General features: G+C 51.9%; 2 protein-coding genes across 2 annotated transcripts; both read right to left on the bottom strand.

Annotated features, from left to right (window-relative positions):
* Positions 1-2,500: 2,500 nt before the first annotated feature.
* On the bottom strand, positions 2,501-3,908 carry LOC109743652 (oxygen-evolving enhancer protein 2, chloroplastic). Its single transcript, XM_020302744.4, has 3 exons — positions 3,414-3,908; positions 3,044-3,327; positions 2,501-2,955 (listed from the first exon to the last, which is right to left on the bottom strand). The coding sequence occupies exons 1-3, from the start codon at positions 3,646-3,648 to the stop codon at positions 2,695-2,697; spliced, it is 780 nt and encodes a 259-aa protein (XP_020158333.1). The 5' UTR covers positions 3,649-3,908; the 3' UTR covers positions 2,501-2,694.
* Positions 3,909-10,246: 6,338 nt separating this feature from the next.
* On the bottom strand, positions 10,247-11,418 carry LOC109743658 (uncharacterized). Its single transcript, XM_020302751.1, has 3 exons — positions 10,870-11,418; positions 10,499-10,775; positions 10,247-10,374 (listed from the first exon to the last, which is right to left on the bottom strand). The coding sequence occupies exons 1-3, from the start codon at positions 11,416-11,418 to the stop codon at positions 10,247-10,249; spliced, it is 954 nt and encodes a 317-aa protein (XP_020158340.1).
* Positions 11,419-11,636: the final 218 nt, after the last annotated feature.

The raw sequence follows: 11,636 nt of genomic DNA, 5'->3' as shown, positions 1-11,636 counted from the left end.
GGGCCCGGGGGCTACTGTCGGCGTTCTGGGAACGGGGGTCCCCAGACTTGCCTGCCTGCGGCCCACGACGTGGCTGGGCTAGCAGGCCTGTGCAGCCCATCTTCATCAACAAGGCATTCAAGACCCTCGCGAGGCGGGCGACGCAAGACCTCCTCAGGAGCGGCCTCGCCAGGCAGGCTCACGAGGGGCGGAGAGATCAAGGAAAGGCAAACCTCGCGGTTCTCGTGACGTGAGCCATGACGATTGAGACCAGGCGGGCGCCACCGCGCGCAGCATTCTTGTTTCCTCTTTTGTGCCAAGGGGGCAAGCGCAGAGCGGAGTACCGAGGCATCAAGCAAAGGGTTCCAAATCAGTGCAACGAGACCAAGACCAGCGGGACGGCAAGACGGAGGTCACCATGGAGCCCAAGACAGCGTCACCACCAGAGCCTTTTGCAGGCGAAGACCGCTTTTGTCAGGATAAGCTGTACTAGCTGTCCCCTTTCAATTTGGCCGTTGTTGGCTCCCTTCCCGCTCAATATTTGGGGAGAGGACCAGGGCCTATATAAGAACTAGCCACCACAGTAGGGGAAACGGGTCAAGAACTCATTCAGAGGCATCTCACCCACACAAGTTCGTCAAGCACAAGAACACCTCAACCTCAGGAGGCTGTTCTTCCCCTTGTACTGTTCATCATCAGCCCAAGAGGCAATCCACCACCACCACACTTGAGTAGCGTATTACACCACAACGGTGGCCTGAACCAGTATAAATCTTGTGTCTTTGTCTTGTGATTTCGTCAAGTTCGTCCGCGAGATCTTAGAGAGCTAGGGCGTGGATCGGTAGGGAGAAGATCTTCGTGCGCACCCCAGTGTTCGAACCTCAAGGGTTTTGCCGGAACCCGTGATCTAACATCATCCAACCCCAACAACGCTCACTGTTCATCAAGAGGCAGAAGGTTCGGCTTCAGTTAGCAGCAATAGCGAAGGAATCGCTCGATCGGGTTCAGTTAACAGCCAAATCGATCGATCGCTCGGGTTCAGTAACGCGTAACCTGCACTGCAATCGCTCGGGTTCAGTAGGCGAACGCCTCGCCCGTGTTCAGTTAGAGCCCAACGCCTCACACCCACGCGCGTACGTGTACGAGAGAAACGCGCAGTCCTCCGTGTATTGCTCGGCCCCGACCACCCACCATAACCGGGAACTCCCCGATATTTTCCTCGCCCTTGCTTCTACCATGATTTTTTCCGTCATGGACGGCCCAAAAAATGTCATGCAGCTGCGTCTCCGGCCCGCCCAAGACGAAAATCCATTTTTTGTCATGATTTTTTGTCATAGAAGTAGGAGCCCACCATATCTATGATGATACCGGGTTTTGTCACAATTATCGTCATAGAAGTGTCATAAGCATGACAGGAAAAAAATCATTCGGCCCAAAATGTCACGGATGTGTCTTTTTTTGTAGTGCGAGCCGGCTCATCGAACACCCTGATCACGAGTCGGCCTTCTCCCAAGCTGCCATTTGTGTCCTGGGTCTTGTTCCCTGCTCCGTCTAATGGGCTGGGTTATCATGAGGCGCCAAGTCCCGGTCGGGTTGTACCACTAGTTGGGTCATACCGTGGGGTATACCCCCGACACATCTGCCCGCTGGCACCACACAGTCCCACTCACCACTGCCATAGACCACCACCGACGCCATAACGCGAAGACGCCTCCCCAACCAACCGCAAATACCCACTTTGGCGTGACCGACGGGGACCCACAGCCGAGCATCCCGACTCTAAGACGACGCCGCGTCAGGACCCGCTTAAGGAGCAGCAACCCTAGGCGGGAGGACCATGTCAAACTCCTTGCCTAACGACAAGCCGACACCGCCAACACACTGCCGGCAACCGCACCGGAAAACGCGGACGCCGCCACAGCGGATGAGGGCCACTTATGGCAGCCGGGAACTCCGGTCGCCGAGCAGCCAGTCTAATGCCCTAGTCCCCATTGGCTCCTCAAACACGCCCCGGCGCCCAACGCCAAGATCTCAACCCGCATTCTCTGCCCCGCCTCCACGCCCGCTGGAAAGGACTGAAGCTCCACATCAAGTCGCCGGTTCTCCACCAGACCCGGCCCGCACTCGCCACCCAAGGTTGTCTGGAGGACCATCAGACCCACCAAGGCCATCCGCGCCACCCCTGCGCCGTTCTCCTTAGGGCTTGACACCCTAGAAGCATACAAGCTTCTGCAGGAGGGGGCCATCCAGAGAGCCATTGCCCACTGCAAGAGGTCTCGCCAGCACCTCCGTCGTCTGCTATCCTAACATCCAGTGAGGTCCCGTCTGCGCCTACAACGCCGCGAGTAAGCCACCTTGAGGGCGGCTCCGTCTCGCTCCTGGCTCGGCCTCGATGGCTACCCTGCGCCTTGTTACTGACGTGATTTTACATTCCAATCAGCTAAGGATTAGCAAAACCGAACTTATATAGACACATTCTTCACAATGCTAAATTGAAGCGCTGCCAACAAAGATAAGGAGATACAAAAATGAAACATTATTACTAAGATTTCTTAATCATTGTGCACACATGAATCCTTGAGGGAAATCGACCTCTCTTAGTTCATCCATCCTCATGTACAAATCAAAGAAACACACATGCATGCCCTCGATCGGTCTCTACACGGTGCATCTCTGAGGAAATTTCCATTTAATTCACCGGTCGGTCGTGTATATTTATGCGACGCTGAAGGATCCTGCGGCGTTCTCGACGAACTTCTTGGCGCCCTTGAACCACCTCTTGTCTCCGGCTTGCGCCTTGCAGACGTAGAGCTTGCCGTCGGCGACGGTGGCGGTGATGAGCTGGTGCTTCCCTCCCTCGTCTCCGTCCGCGGTCCTCGTGAGCACCGTTATGCTGTAGTACTGCTTACCGTCCACCACCGGCGCCGAGCTCTCCAGCACGTTCGCCGTCGCCACAGCGTCTGACTCAAACCCACCCTGCACCCTCACATCGTCAGCACACTTGGGAAATGCATGCAGGTGCGACAAAGAAGAAAAAGAAGAAGAAAGGAAGGAGTTATTAAACCTCGGAGTCGGTCTTGCCACCGTAGGACTGCTGGCCGAGGAGGAAGCCGACCTGGGAGAGGAACTCCTCAGGGGAACCGTAGTCGGTGATGGTCTTCTTGGTGGTGGGGTTGATTATAACGGAGAGGTTGCTGGTGGCGTCGAAGTTGTCCTCGTAGCGGAGCACCTGCCCAGGGAACTCACGCTCCTTGCTGGGGTTCCACTTGGCCGGGATCATCAGTTTGAACCCCTCGCCGCTGTACGCCACGAAGTCCGTGTTCTTCTTCGCCTTGCCGAACACGTTCGCTGCAACATATTCATTCGCGAAGTCAGTCATCCGAAACCGAACCTTACAGTCGCTGTCGCTCACATACACGGCCACTAGCTCGTACCTGCTTCTCCGTAGGCGGCAGCGGCGGGGGAGACCTTGACGGCGACGGCGGCCGCACCGGCGAGGAGGGACAGCGCGGCGCGCCGGCTGGTGACGACGGCAGCGTCAGATGCAGCCTCGTCGCTCTTCTGCGCCTTGCAGACGAACAGCTGGGTGCGCCCGACGGCGGGCGCAGGGCGTGCCGAGGCGGCCAGGCGCGCGGTGGACTGGTGGAGGAAGCAGGAGGTGGACGCCATTGCTCGCGCGCTGCTGTTTAGCTTAGCTTAGGTAGGACTGTGCGTGAGTGCGCGTGGGTATGGTGTGTGTCGCGTTAACTAAGGTGATCGGTGGGGTCCGGAGGCGCGAGAGTACTTGTGGTGTGTGTGTGGATGGAGTTGGGATGAGGCGCGATACCATCGGATAAGGCCCCGCGCCGCGCCATTGGGCCACGTCGGATCGCGATGCACCCCGTCATTCGTCCCCTCGCGCCTTCTGGCGACCGCGACCGTAATTTCTCGATCCGCATCGAATGATCCATGCCTGTCGCACACTGGCACCCGGCCCAGTGGTTGTACGAATATGTCAGTGCCTTCAAGAGTTCTTGTGCTTTTTTTTTTTGCGGGTGAAGAGAGTTTTTGTGCTGTGTGTAGACTATAGCACAAAAGTGTTGCGACATAAGGCCAACTCCATCGCGCGACCCTAAACGGACATCCGCTTTGCTCGGATTCGGTCCATTTGGGTAGGGCAATGGGGTCGTGTCCGGGTCTGTCCTGAAATGCGGTGGCCGTGCGTCCAGCGCACGGCCGCATCCTTTGGCCCCATCCTGTCTGTCGCGGCAAAAAATGCCCATATATTGATATCAAAACAAGTTTGCACGTCCTAATATTAATTGTCTGAAAATAAAAATAGTTTTACAACCCAATCGAAATTGTCTCTAATAAAATAGTTTTACAACCAAATCAAAATTGTCTTGAATGAACATAATGAACCATTACATCTATTGGTTGCCAATGTGACGTGCTCAACCAAGTCATTTTGAAGATCCAAATGAGTCGATGTGGCTATGTTTGTCAAGCCCTCTGAGGTGGATCTGAGATTTGTTAAAGAAGCTCTCAAGATGTTCGGTGACGCGTCGGGCCTTCAAGTGAACTATCTCAAGTCATCTGCGGTGATGATCCATGGGGATGCTTCAGACAGGGATAGGGTGGTTGCTTTGCTGCAATGCAATATGGGAACTTTTCCTTGCAAGTATCTAGGTTTGCAGCTCGCAATTCACCAACTTAGCCGTGCTGACTGGCAACCGATGGTAGATCAAGCTAAGCGTTGCGCCCCGGCCTGGCAACGTGGGCTGCTCCAGAGATCAGGTCGTCTTGTGCTTGTTAAGTCAGTGGTGGCCGCTAAACCCATACATCATTTCATGATTGCTGAGGCACCAGCCTGGGTGTTGGAGGAAATCGATCAATGGATGTGTGCTTTTTTCTGGGCTAGGAAGGACAAGGTGAACGGTGGGCAGTGCTTGGTGGCCTGGAACACGATCTGTAGGCCCACGTTCCTTGGGGGTCTGGGAGTCAGAAACCTGGAGCTGCAGGGGATCGCACTAAGAGTCAGATGGGAGTGGCTGAAACGGACGGATCCGCAAAGACCATGGCAAGGCTTGGCTATGACTGAGGACAGACAAGCCCGTGCAGTGTTTGATAGCCTAGTCAAGATTGAGGTTGGAGATGGCACCAAGGTGTTGTTCTGGAGAGACAGATGGATTCACGGTTTTGCGGCCGCGGATATTGCTCCGCCTATCCATGCCATGGTGGCTACTCGCACGAGGAACAGGCGCACAGTCAGTGAGGGCATGGACAATGGCAAATGGTTGCAGGATGTGACTGGTGATCTCACATTCGTTGGGCATATGCAGCTTGTGCACCTCAACTTGGCTATTAGCACGATCGAGCGTGATCCGAACGGACCGGATTGCTTCTCTTGGCCGGCAGACCCCTCGGGTAGTTACACTGCGAGATCCACATATCATCGCCTTTGCCTCGGAACCCAGAGGGTGCCTTTCGCTTCTTGCATCTGGAAGAGTTGGGCACTTCTTAAGTGCAAGATTTTTGCTTGGCTGGCCGTGCAGCATCGCATTTGGACCTCGGATCGACGAGCTAAGCATGGGCTTCAGGATAGCCCCTCAGCTTGTTACACGTGCCTGCAGGAAGAGGACAACGCTGAGCATATTTTGATCCAGTGTCTGTACGCTAGGGAAGTTTGGCATGAGGGTCTCCAAGCCCTCAACTTGCAGGTCACGAGGCCGACTGAGAACGACAATCTGCTGGATTGGTGGTTGTTAGCATGCAAGGGGAGTGTCAAGGCTAACAAACGGGCTTTTGACACATTTGTGATTGTGGTGGCTTGGGCCCTGTGGAAGCAAAGGAATGCTCGTGTATTTAATAGAAGAAGCCAAGAGAGATCCCCGATTGAATTTGTAACGCCCACGATGCGGCTATATCTCCCACGTGTCGAGGCATGACTTAGAGGCATAACCGCATTGTGGTTTTGTCGCAAGAAGGGTCATCTTCACACAATCCCATGTAATGAACAAGAATGGGATAAAGAGTTGGCTTACAATCGCCACTTCACACAATACATAAATATAATTCGTACATCATCCAAAATACACACATAGACCGACTACGGTCAAGATCCAAATGAAAATAAGATAATCCCAAATGCTAGATCCCCGATCGTCCCAACTGGGCTCCACTACTGATCATCAGGAAAAGACACATAGTAACGACCACGTTCCTCATCGAACTCCCACTTGAGGTCGATCACATCATCTGCACTGGCATCGTCGGCACCTGCAACTGTTTTGGTAGAATCTGTGAGTCACGAGGACTCAGCAATCTCACACCCGCGAGATCAAGACTATTTAAGCTTATAGGAAAGGATGGTGTAATGAGGTGGAGCTGCAGCAGGCACTAAGCATATCTGATGGCTAACATACGCAAATGAGAGCGAGAAGAGAAGCAACGGAACGGTCGTCATCTAGTAGTGACCAAGAAGTGATCCTGAACTCCTACTTACGTCATTCATAACTCAAACCGTGTTCACTTCCCGGCTCCGCCGAGAAGAGACCATCACGGCTACACACACAGTTGATGTATTTTAATTGGGTCAAGCGACAAGTTCTCTACAACCGAACATTAACAAATTCCCATCTACCTCATAACCGCGGGCACGGCTTTCGAAAGATAATACCCTAGAGGGGTGTCCCAACTTAGCCCATCATAAGCTCTCACAGTCAACGAAGGATAAACCTTCTCCCGGAAAGACCCGATCAGTCTCGGAATCCCGGTTTACAAGACATTTCAACAATGGTAAAACAAGACTAGCAAAGCCGCCCGAATGTGCCGACAAATCCCGATAGGAGCTGCACATATCTCGTTCTCAGGGCAAACCGGATGAACACTACGTACAGCTAAAACCAATCCTCGAGTTTCCCCAAGGTGGCGCTGCAAGTGGCTCTAGTTTGGACCAACACTCAGAGGAACACTGGCCCGGGGGTTTAAATAAAGATGACCCTCGGGCTCGCGAAAACCTGGGGGAAAAGGCTTAGGTCGCAAATGGTAAAACCAAGGTTGGGCCTTGCTGGAGGAGTTTTATTCAAGGTGAACTGTCAAGGGGGTCCCATAAATCACCCGACCGCGTAAGGAACGCAAACTCAAGGAACATAATACCGGTATGACAGAAACTAGGGCCGCAAGAGTGGAACAAAACACCAGGCATAAGGCCGAGCCTTCCACCCTTTATCAAAAATATAGATGCATTAATTAAATAAGAGATATTGTGATATCCCAACATATCCATGTTCCGACATGGAACAAACTTCAACTTCACCTGCAACTAGCAACGCTATAAGAGGGGCTGAGCAAAAGCGGTAACTTAGCCAAACAACGGTTTGCTAGGAAAGGATGGTTAGAGGTTGACATGGCAATATTGGGAGGCATGATATAGCAAAAGGTAGGTAGCGCAGCATGGCAATAGAACGAACAACTAGCAAAGCAAAGATAGAAGTGATTTCGAGGGGTGGTCATCTTGCCTGCAAGGTTCTCAGAGTTGTCGAAAGCTTGATCCTCGTAAGCGTACTCAACAGGTTCCTCGTTCACGAACTCATCTCCCGGCTCTACCCAAGACAAGAACACAAGCAATGGAACCACAATCAATCACGGGAAATGCACAAGCAACATGATGCAAAACATGTATGATATGCGAGATATGATATGCGATGCATATGCGTGCTCCCGAAGGAAAATGATGAACAAGGCAGTAACTTGGCAAACCAAGCATGCCACTGGAAAGATGAGATGATTTCGGTCGAAATAGATATAAAGATCACCGGAAACGGATGCACGGTTTGCAAATGGCAACCAAACAAGAATGACAAGAATCTGCGATTAACAGCATGATAGCACTTAGAATGCAACAAGTAACAATGCTACAGCACTCCAACATAGCAACAAGGCATATTACAGTAATCTACAGGAGATGCTTGACAAAAGATGAACACTGAGCTACGTCTAGATCACAACATAACAAGCTCAAACAAGTGCAAAAGATAACAGGTTCACAGGTAGCAATGTTCAGAGCATGAAATCAACATGCTACAGGAACTTAACATAGCAAAAAAAGGCATGGCAGTATTCTACTAAATGCATATGACAAAAGTCCCTTAGTGACCATAAGCCAAAACGGAACAGAAGATATGATGGCAACCATGCAAACATAGCAAGTTTCGTTAACAGGTTCTCAGACTTAGCAGAAAACAGAGCATGACAGAAACAATAATATGAAGGCATCTTGGTGAGCTTGATGCACTCACCACAAATCAATGCATGACAAAACTAGCATACCTACAGCAAGATGGCATGTTTATGAAGCTATCCATGGCAAGAGCAAGTACATAGCATGAATGGATCAACTACAACAAGCTTGGCAGGATTGAATAACACGTAAACAATCTGCCAGAAATATTTTATAGCAAAAGTAGCAAGATTGAGTCATGCTATGGCACTCCATAATTGCAAACGAGGGCAGGAATGGATCGATTACAACAATATCTACAAAACATCCTTACTGAACATCTCCAAAATATGCATGGATCTCTCTGTAGCATCAAGTTTATATGGCAACAAAATAACAGCAGACAAAGACTTGGAGAAATTACTGAGTCTCTGAAATCAGAAACATTACGGAACCTAGTTTGCATGCTTGTTCTAGTCATCACAGAGATCACAAAAATACACGGCATACACCACTGGAAAGATGGCATGGCATACAACAAAACACATGTAGAGCTCATGCCCATAAGATGCACAGATTAAATGATACAAAAATAACAAATCTCCAAGTTCTGATATGAACCAGCAGATAACAACAACTAGCACTCTTTCACCAGAGATTTGGGCATCAAGATGGCCTCTAATGAACATGGCTCAATGGAACAAAATGAAGAGCATCATGAGGCGAACAATTTGATATATTACACGCGTGAAACGGAGCTATATGCAGAGAGTTATGCCATGATGAACAGGGGTACTTGCTGTAAAATATAAAGACTTCGAGAATTTCGGGATACGGGAAAGTCAACCTCGAGGTCAAACCAGATCGGATCTGGCCGGGGCTCGGGCGACGCTCGCCGGCGAAGGGAGAGGAGAGGGCGACGCGGCAGGGCACGGCGGCGGCGCGGGGCGGCGGGGCACGGCGAGGCGACGGCGGCGGGGCACGGCGGCGGCGCGGCGAGGCAGGCGCGGCGCGGAGGAGGGCACGGGCGGCGGGGCGCGACCGGGCTCGGGGGCCGGCGCTGGGCCCTCGCGGGCCGCGGCGGCGCGGGGTACGGGCGGCGGCGGGCTGCCACGTGTCGAGCTCGGAGTGGCTGCGGGACTTCGTCCGGCGGGGTACGGACGTGTCCGGCGGCGGCGGGGAAAATGCTAGGGTTTGATCTGCGAACGTTTTCGGGAGGGGATGCATATATATAGCTAGAGGGAGCTAGGAGAGTCCAAATGTGGTGCGGTTTTCGCCCACACGATCGTGATCGAACGACCTACAGCATGGAAGAGAGTTTGGTGGGTTTTGGGCTGTTTTTGAGGGGGGGTTTGCTGGAACACACAAATGGACTTTGCGGTTGCCCGGTTAACCGTTGGAGTACCAAACGACCTCCAAATGGAACGAAACTTGACCGGTGGTCTCCCGGTAGTATACCTAGGCCACTTGACAAGCCTCGGTCCATTCCGAGAACATTTGACACCCGCTCATGAAAGAAAACAAGAGGGGTGCACCGGAGGAGGTGGGAGCGCCGAATTGCAAAACGGACAACGGGGAAAATGCTCGGATGCATGAGACGAACACGTATGCAAATGCAATGCACATGATGACATGATATGAAATGCATGACATGGACAAAATGCAAAACGAAAGACAAAACCCGACCACGAAGGGAATATCATAACACATGGCCGAAAATGGCAAGAGTTGGAGTTACAAATATGGAAAGTTACATCCGAGGTGTTACAGAATTGGTAGACGCGATTCTTCGTGAGCTGCACGACTGGATTGAGGCCGGAGTTGGAGGTGTTGGGTTGTCACGTTTCGTGAGAGATTAGGCTTAGGATCTTAGGTGTGGGTTGTTTCCGGGTGTTGCCTGAGAATGGATGTGTGCATCCATTCGTAAGGCATCTCTTGTAAATCTTATTCTCTCTTCTATAAAAATATGGTACGTTATTGGCGTACTCTAAAAAAAAGATCCAAATGAGTGTGACAATCACGCAGTTCACGATGGAATTGGACAAACTGTTCAAACGTGGTCGGTTCTTAGTCCGGGGGCTCAACATTTTCTCCTTGATAATCAAATCCTTGGTCGAAGATCATGTCATCACGCTCGTCCTCGACGATCATGTTGTGCATGATCACACAAGCAGTCATCACCTCCCAAAGCTTTCCTTCAACCCATGGTAGTGCAGGGTTTCGAACGATACCCCATCGGGGATTGAACCACACCAAAAGCACGTTCCACATCATTTCTAGAACTCTCTTGCATTTGGGAAAATCTCTTTCTCTTCTCACCTTGGGGGTTCGAGATTGTCTTCACAAAAGTTGACCACTGAGGATATATACCATCAGCTAGATAGTATCCCTTGTTGGACTGGTGGCCGTTGATCTCAAAGTTGACAGGTGGGGAGCGGCCTTCTACAAGCCTTGCAAAGACTGGAGAACGCTGCAGCACATTGATATCATTGTGAGAACCTTCCATGTCAAAGAAAGAATGCCATATCCAAAGATCCTGCAAAGCCGCCGCTTCTAATATGACAGTGCATGCTTTGACATGCCCCTTGTACTCGCCCTGCCAAGCAAATGGACAGTTCTTCAACTCCCAATGCATACAACCTATGCTGCCAAGCATGCCTGGAAAGCCTCTAGCTGCGTTGGTCGCCAACAAATCTCTCTGCATCCGCGGCTATTGGCTGCCTCAAGTACTCAGGGCCAAACACTGCCACCACGGCCTGGCAGAACTTGTACAGTGACATCAGACATGTGGTCTCACTCATACGCACGTACTCATCCACCAGATCGCCTGGAATTCCATATGCAAGCATGCGGATGGTCGCGGTGCATTTCTGGTAAGAGGAGAATCCAAGCTTGTCAAGGGCATCCGTCTTGCACTCGAAGTATGGGTCATGAGCAACCACTCCCTCTCGGATACGATTGAACAGATGCCTTGCCATATGAAAACGGCGACGGAATTTATCCGGCTTGAAGAGCGGGGTGTTCGCAAAGTAATCGGCATAGAGCAGGGCATGGCCTCTCTCCCTGTTGCGGTTCAGGTTGGGAGCACGGCCAGGGAGTGACCCCCTGCACCGAGGAAGCTGCCGTTCAATGTGGTCGTGAACGAACAGTGCAGCCACCACAAGATCTTCATCATCCGACGACGAATCGTCCGATGAATAAATGAAGTGGTGGAAGAAAAATTCATCTCCACTGTCCATACCTTTGTGGGCAAAGTATCGAACACCTTGCGTTCGTGGTGGGAAAGAGGCTGCGATGATCACCTCGATGCAGCAGGGGTGGTTGGCGGCCGGCTATTGGCCGCTCTGGAGCACTCCTCGGAAGCGGCCGTGGCCGCCGTGGTACGCCGCCGGCGGCTGTATCCCCTCTGCCACCGATTATGACGGCGACGGCCAAATCTCCTCCAATCGACGGCCAA

Source organism: Aegilops tauschii, chromosome 2 (assembly GCF_002575655.3).
Source record: "Aegilops tauschii subsp. strangulata cultivar AL8/78 chromosome 2, Aet v6.0, whole genome shotgun sequence".
Lineage (NCBI taxonomy): Eukaryota > Viridiplantae > Streptophyta > Magnoliopsida > Poales > Poaceae > Aegilops > Aegilops tauschii.
Note: the sequence above shows the minus strand (reverse complement) of the source record. Positions and strands in the feature narration are given on the sequence as shown.

Coding starts and splice junctions, on each gene's coding strand:
- LOC109743652 (XM_020302744.4), bottom strand. CDS start 3,648: ATGGCGTCCACCTCCTGCTTCCTCCACCAGTCCACCGCGCGCCTGGCC. Junction 3,328..3,413: donor TGCCGCCTACGGAGAAGCAG/GTACGAGCTAGT, acceptor AATATGTTGCAG/CGAACGTGTTCGGCAAGGCG. Junction 2,956..3,043: donor GTGGCAAGACCGACTCCGAG/GTTTAATAACTC, acceptor GTGAGGGTGCAG/GGTGGGTTTGAGTCAGACGC.
- LOC109743658 (XM_020302751.1), bottom strand. CDS start 11,418: ATGGACAGTGGAGATGAATTTTTCTTCCACCACTTCATTTATTCATCG. Junction 10,776..10,869: donor CCGCGGATGCAGAGAGATTT/GTTGGCGACCAA, acceptor TTTGCTTGGCAG/GGCGAGTACAAGGGGCATGT. Junction 10,375..10,498: donor GACAATCTCGAACCCCCAAG/GTGAGAAGAGAA, acceptor CATGGGTTGAAG/GAAAGCTTTGGGAGGTGATG.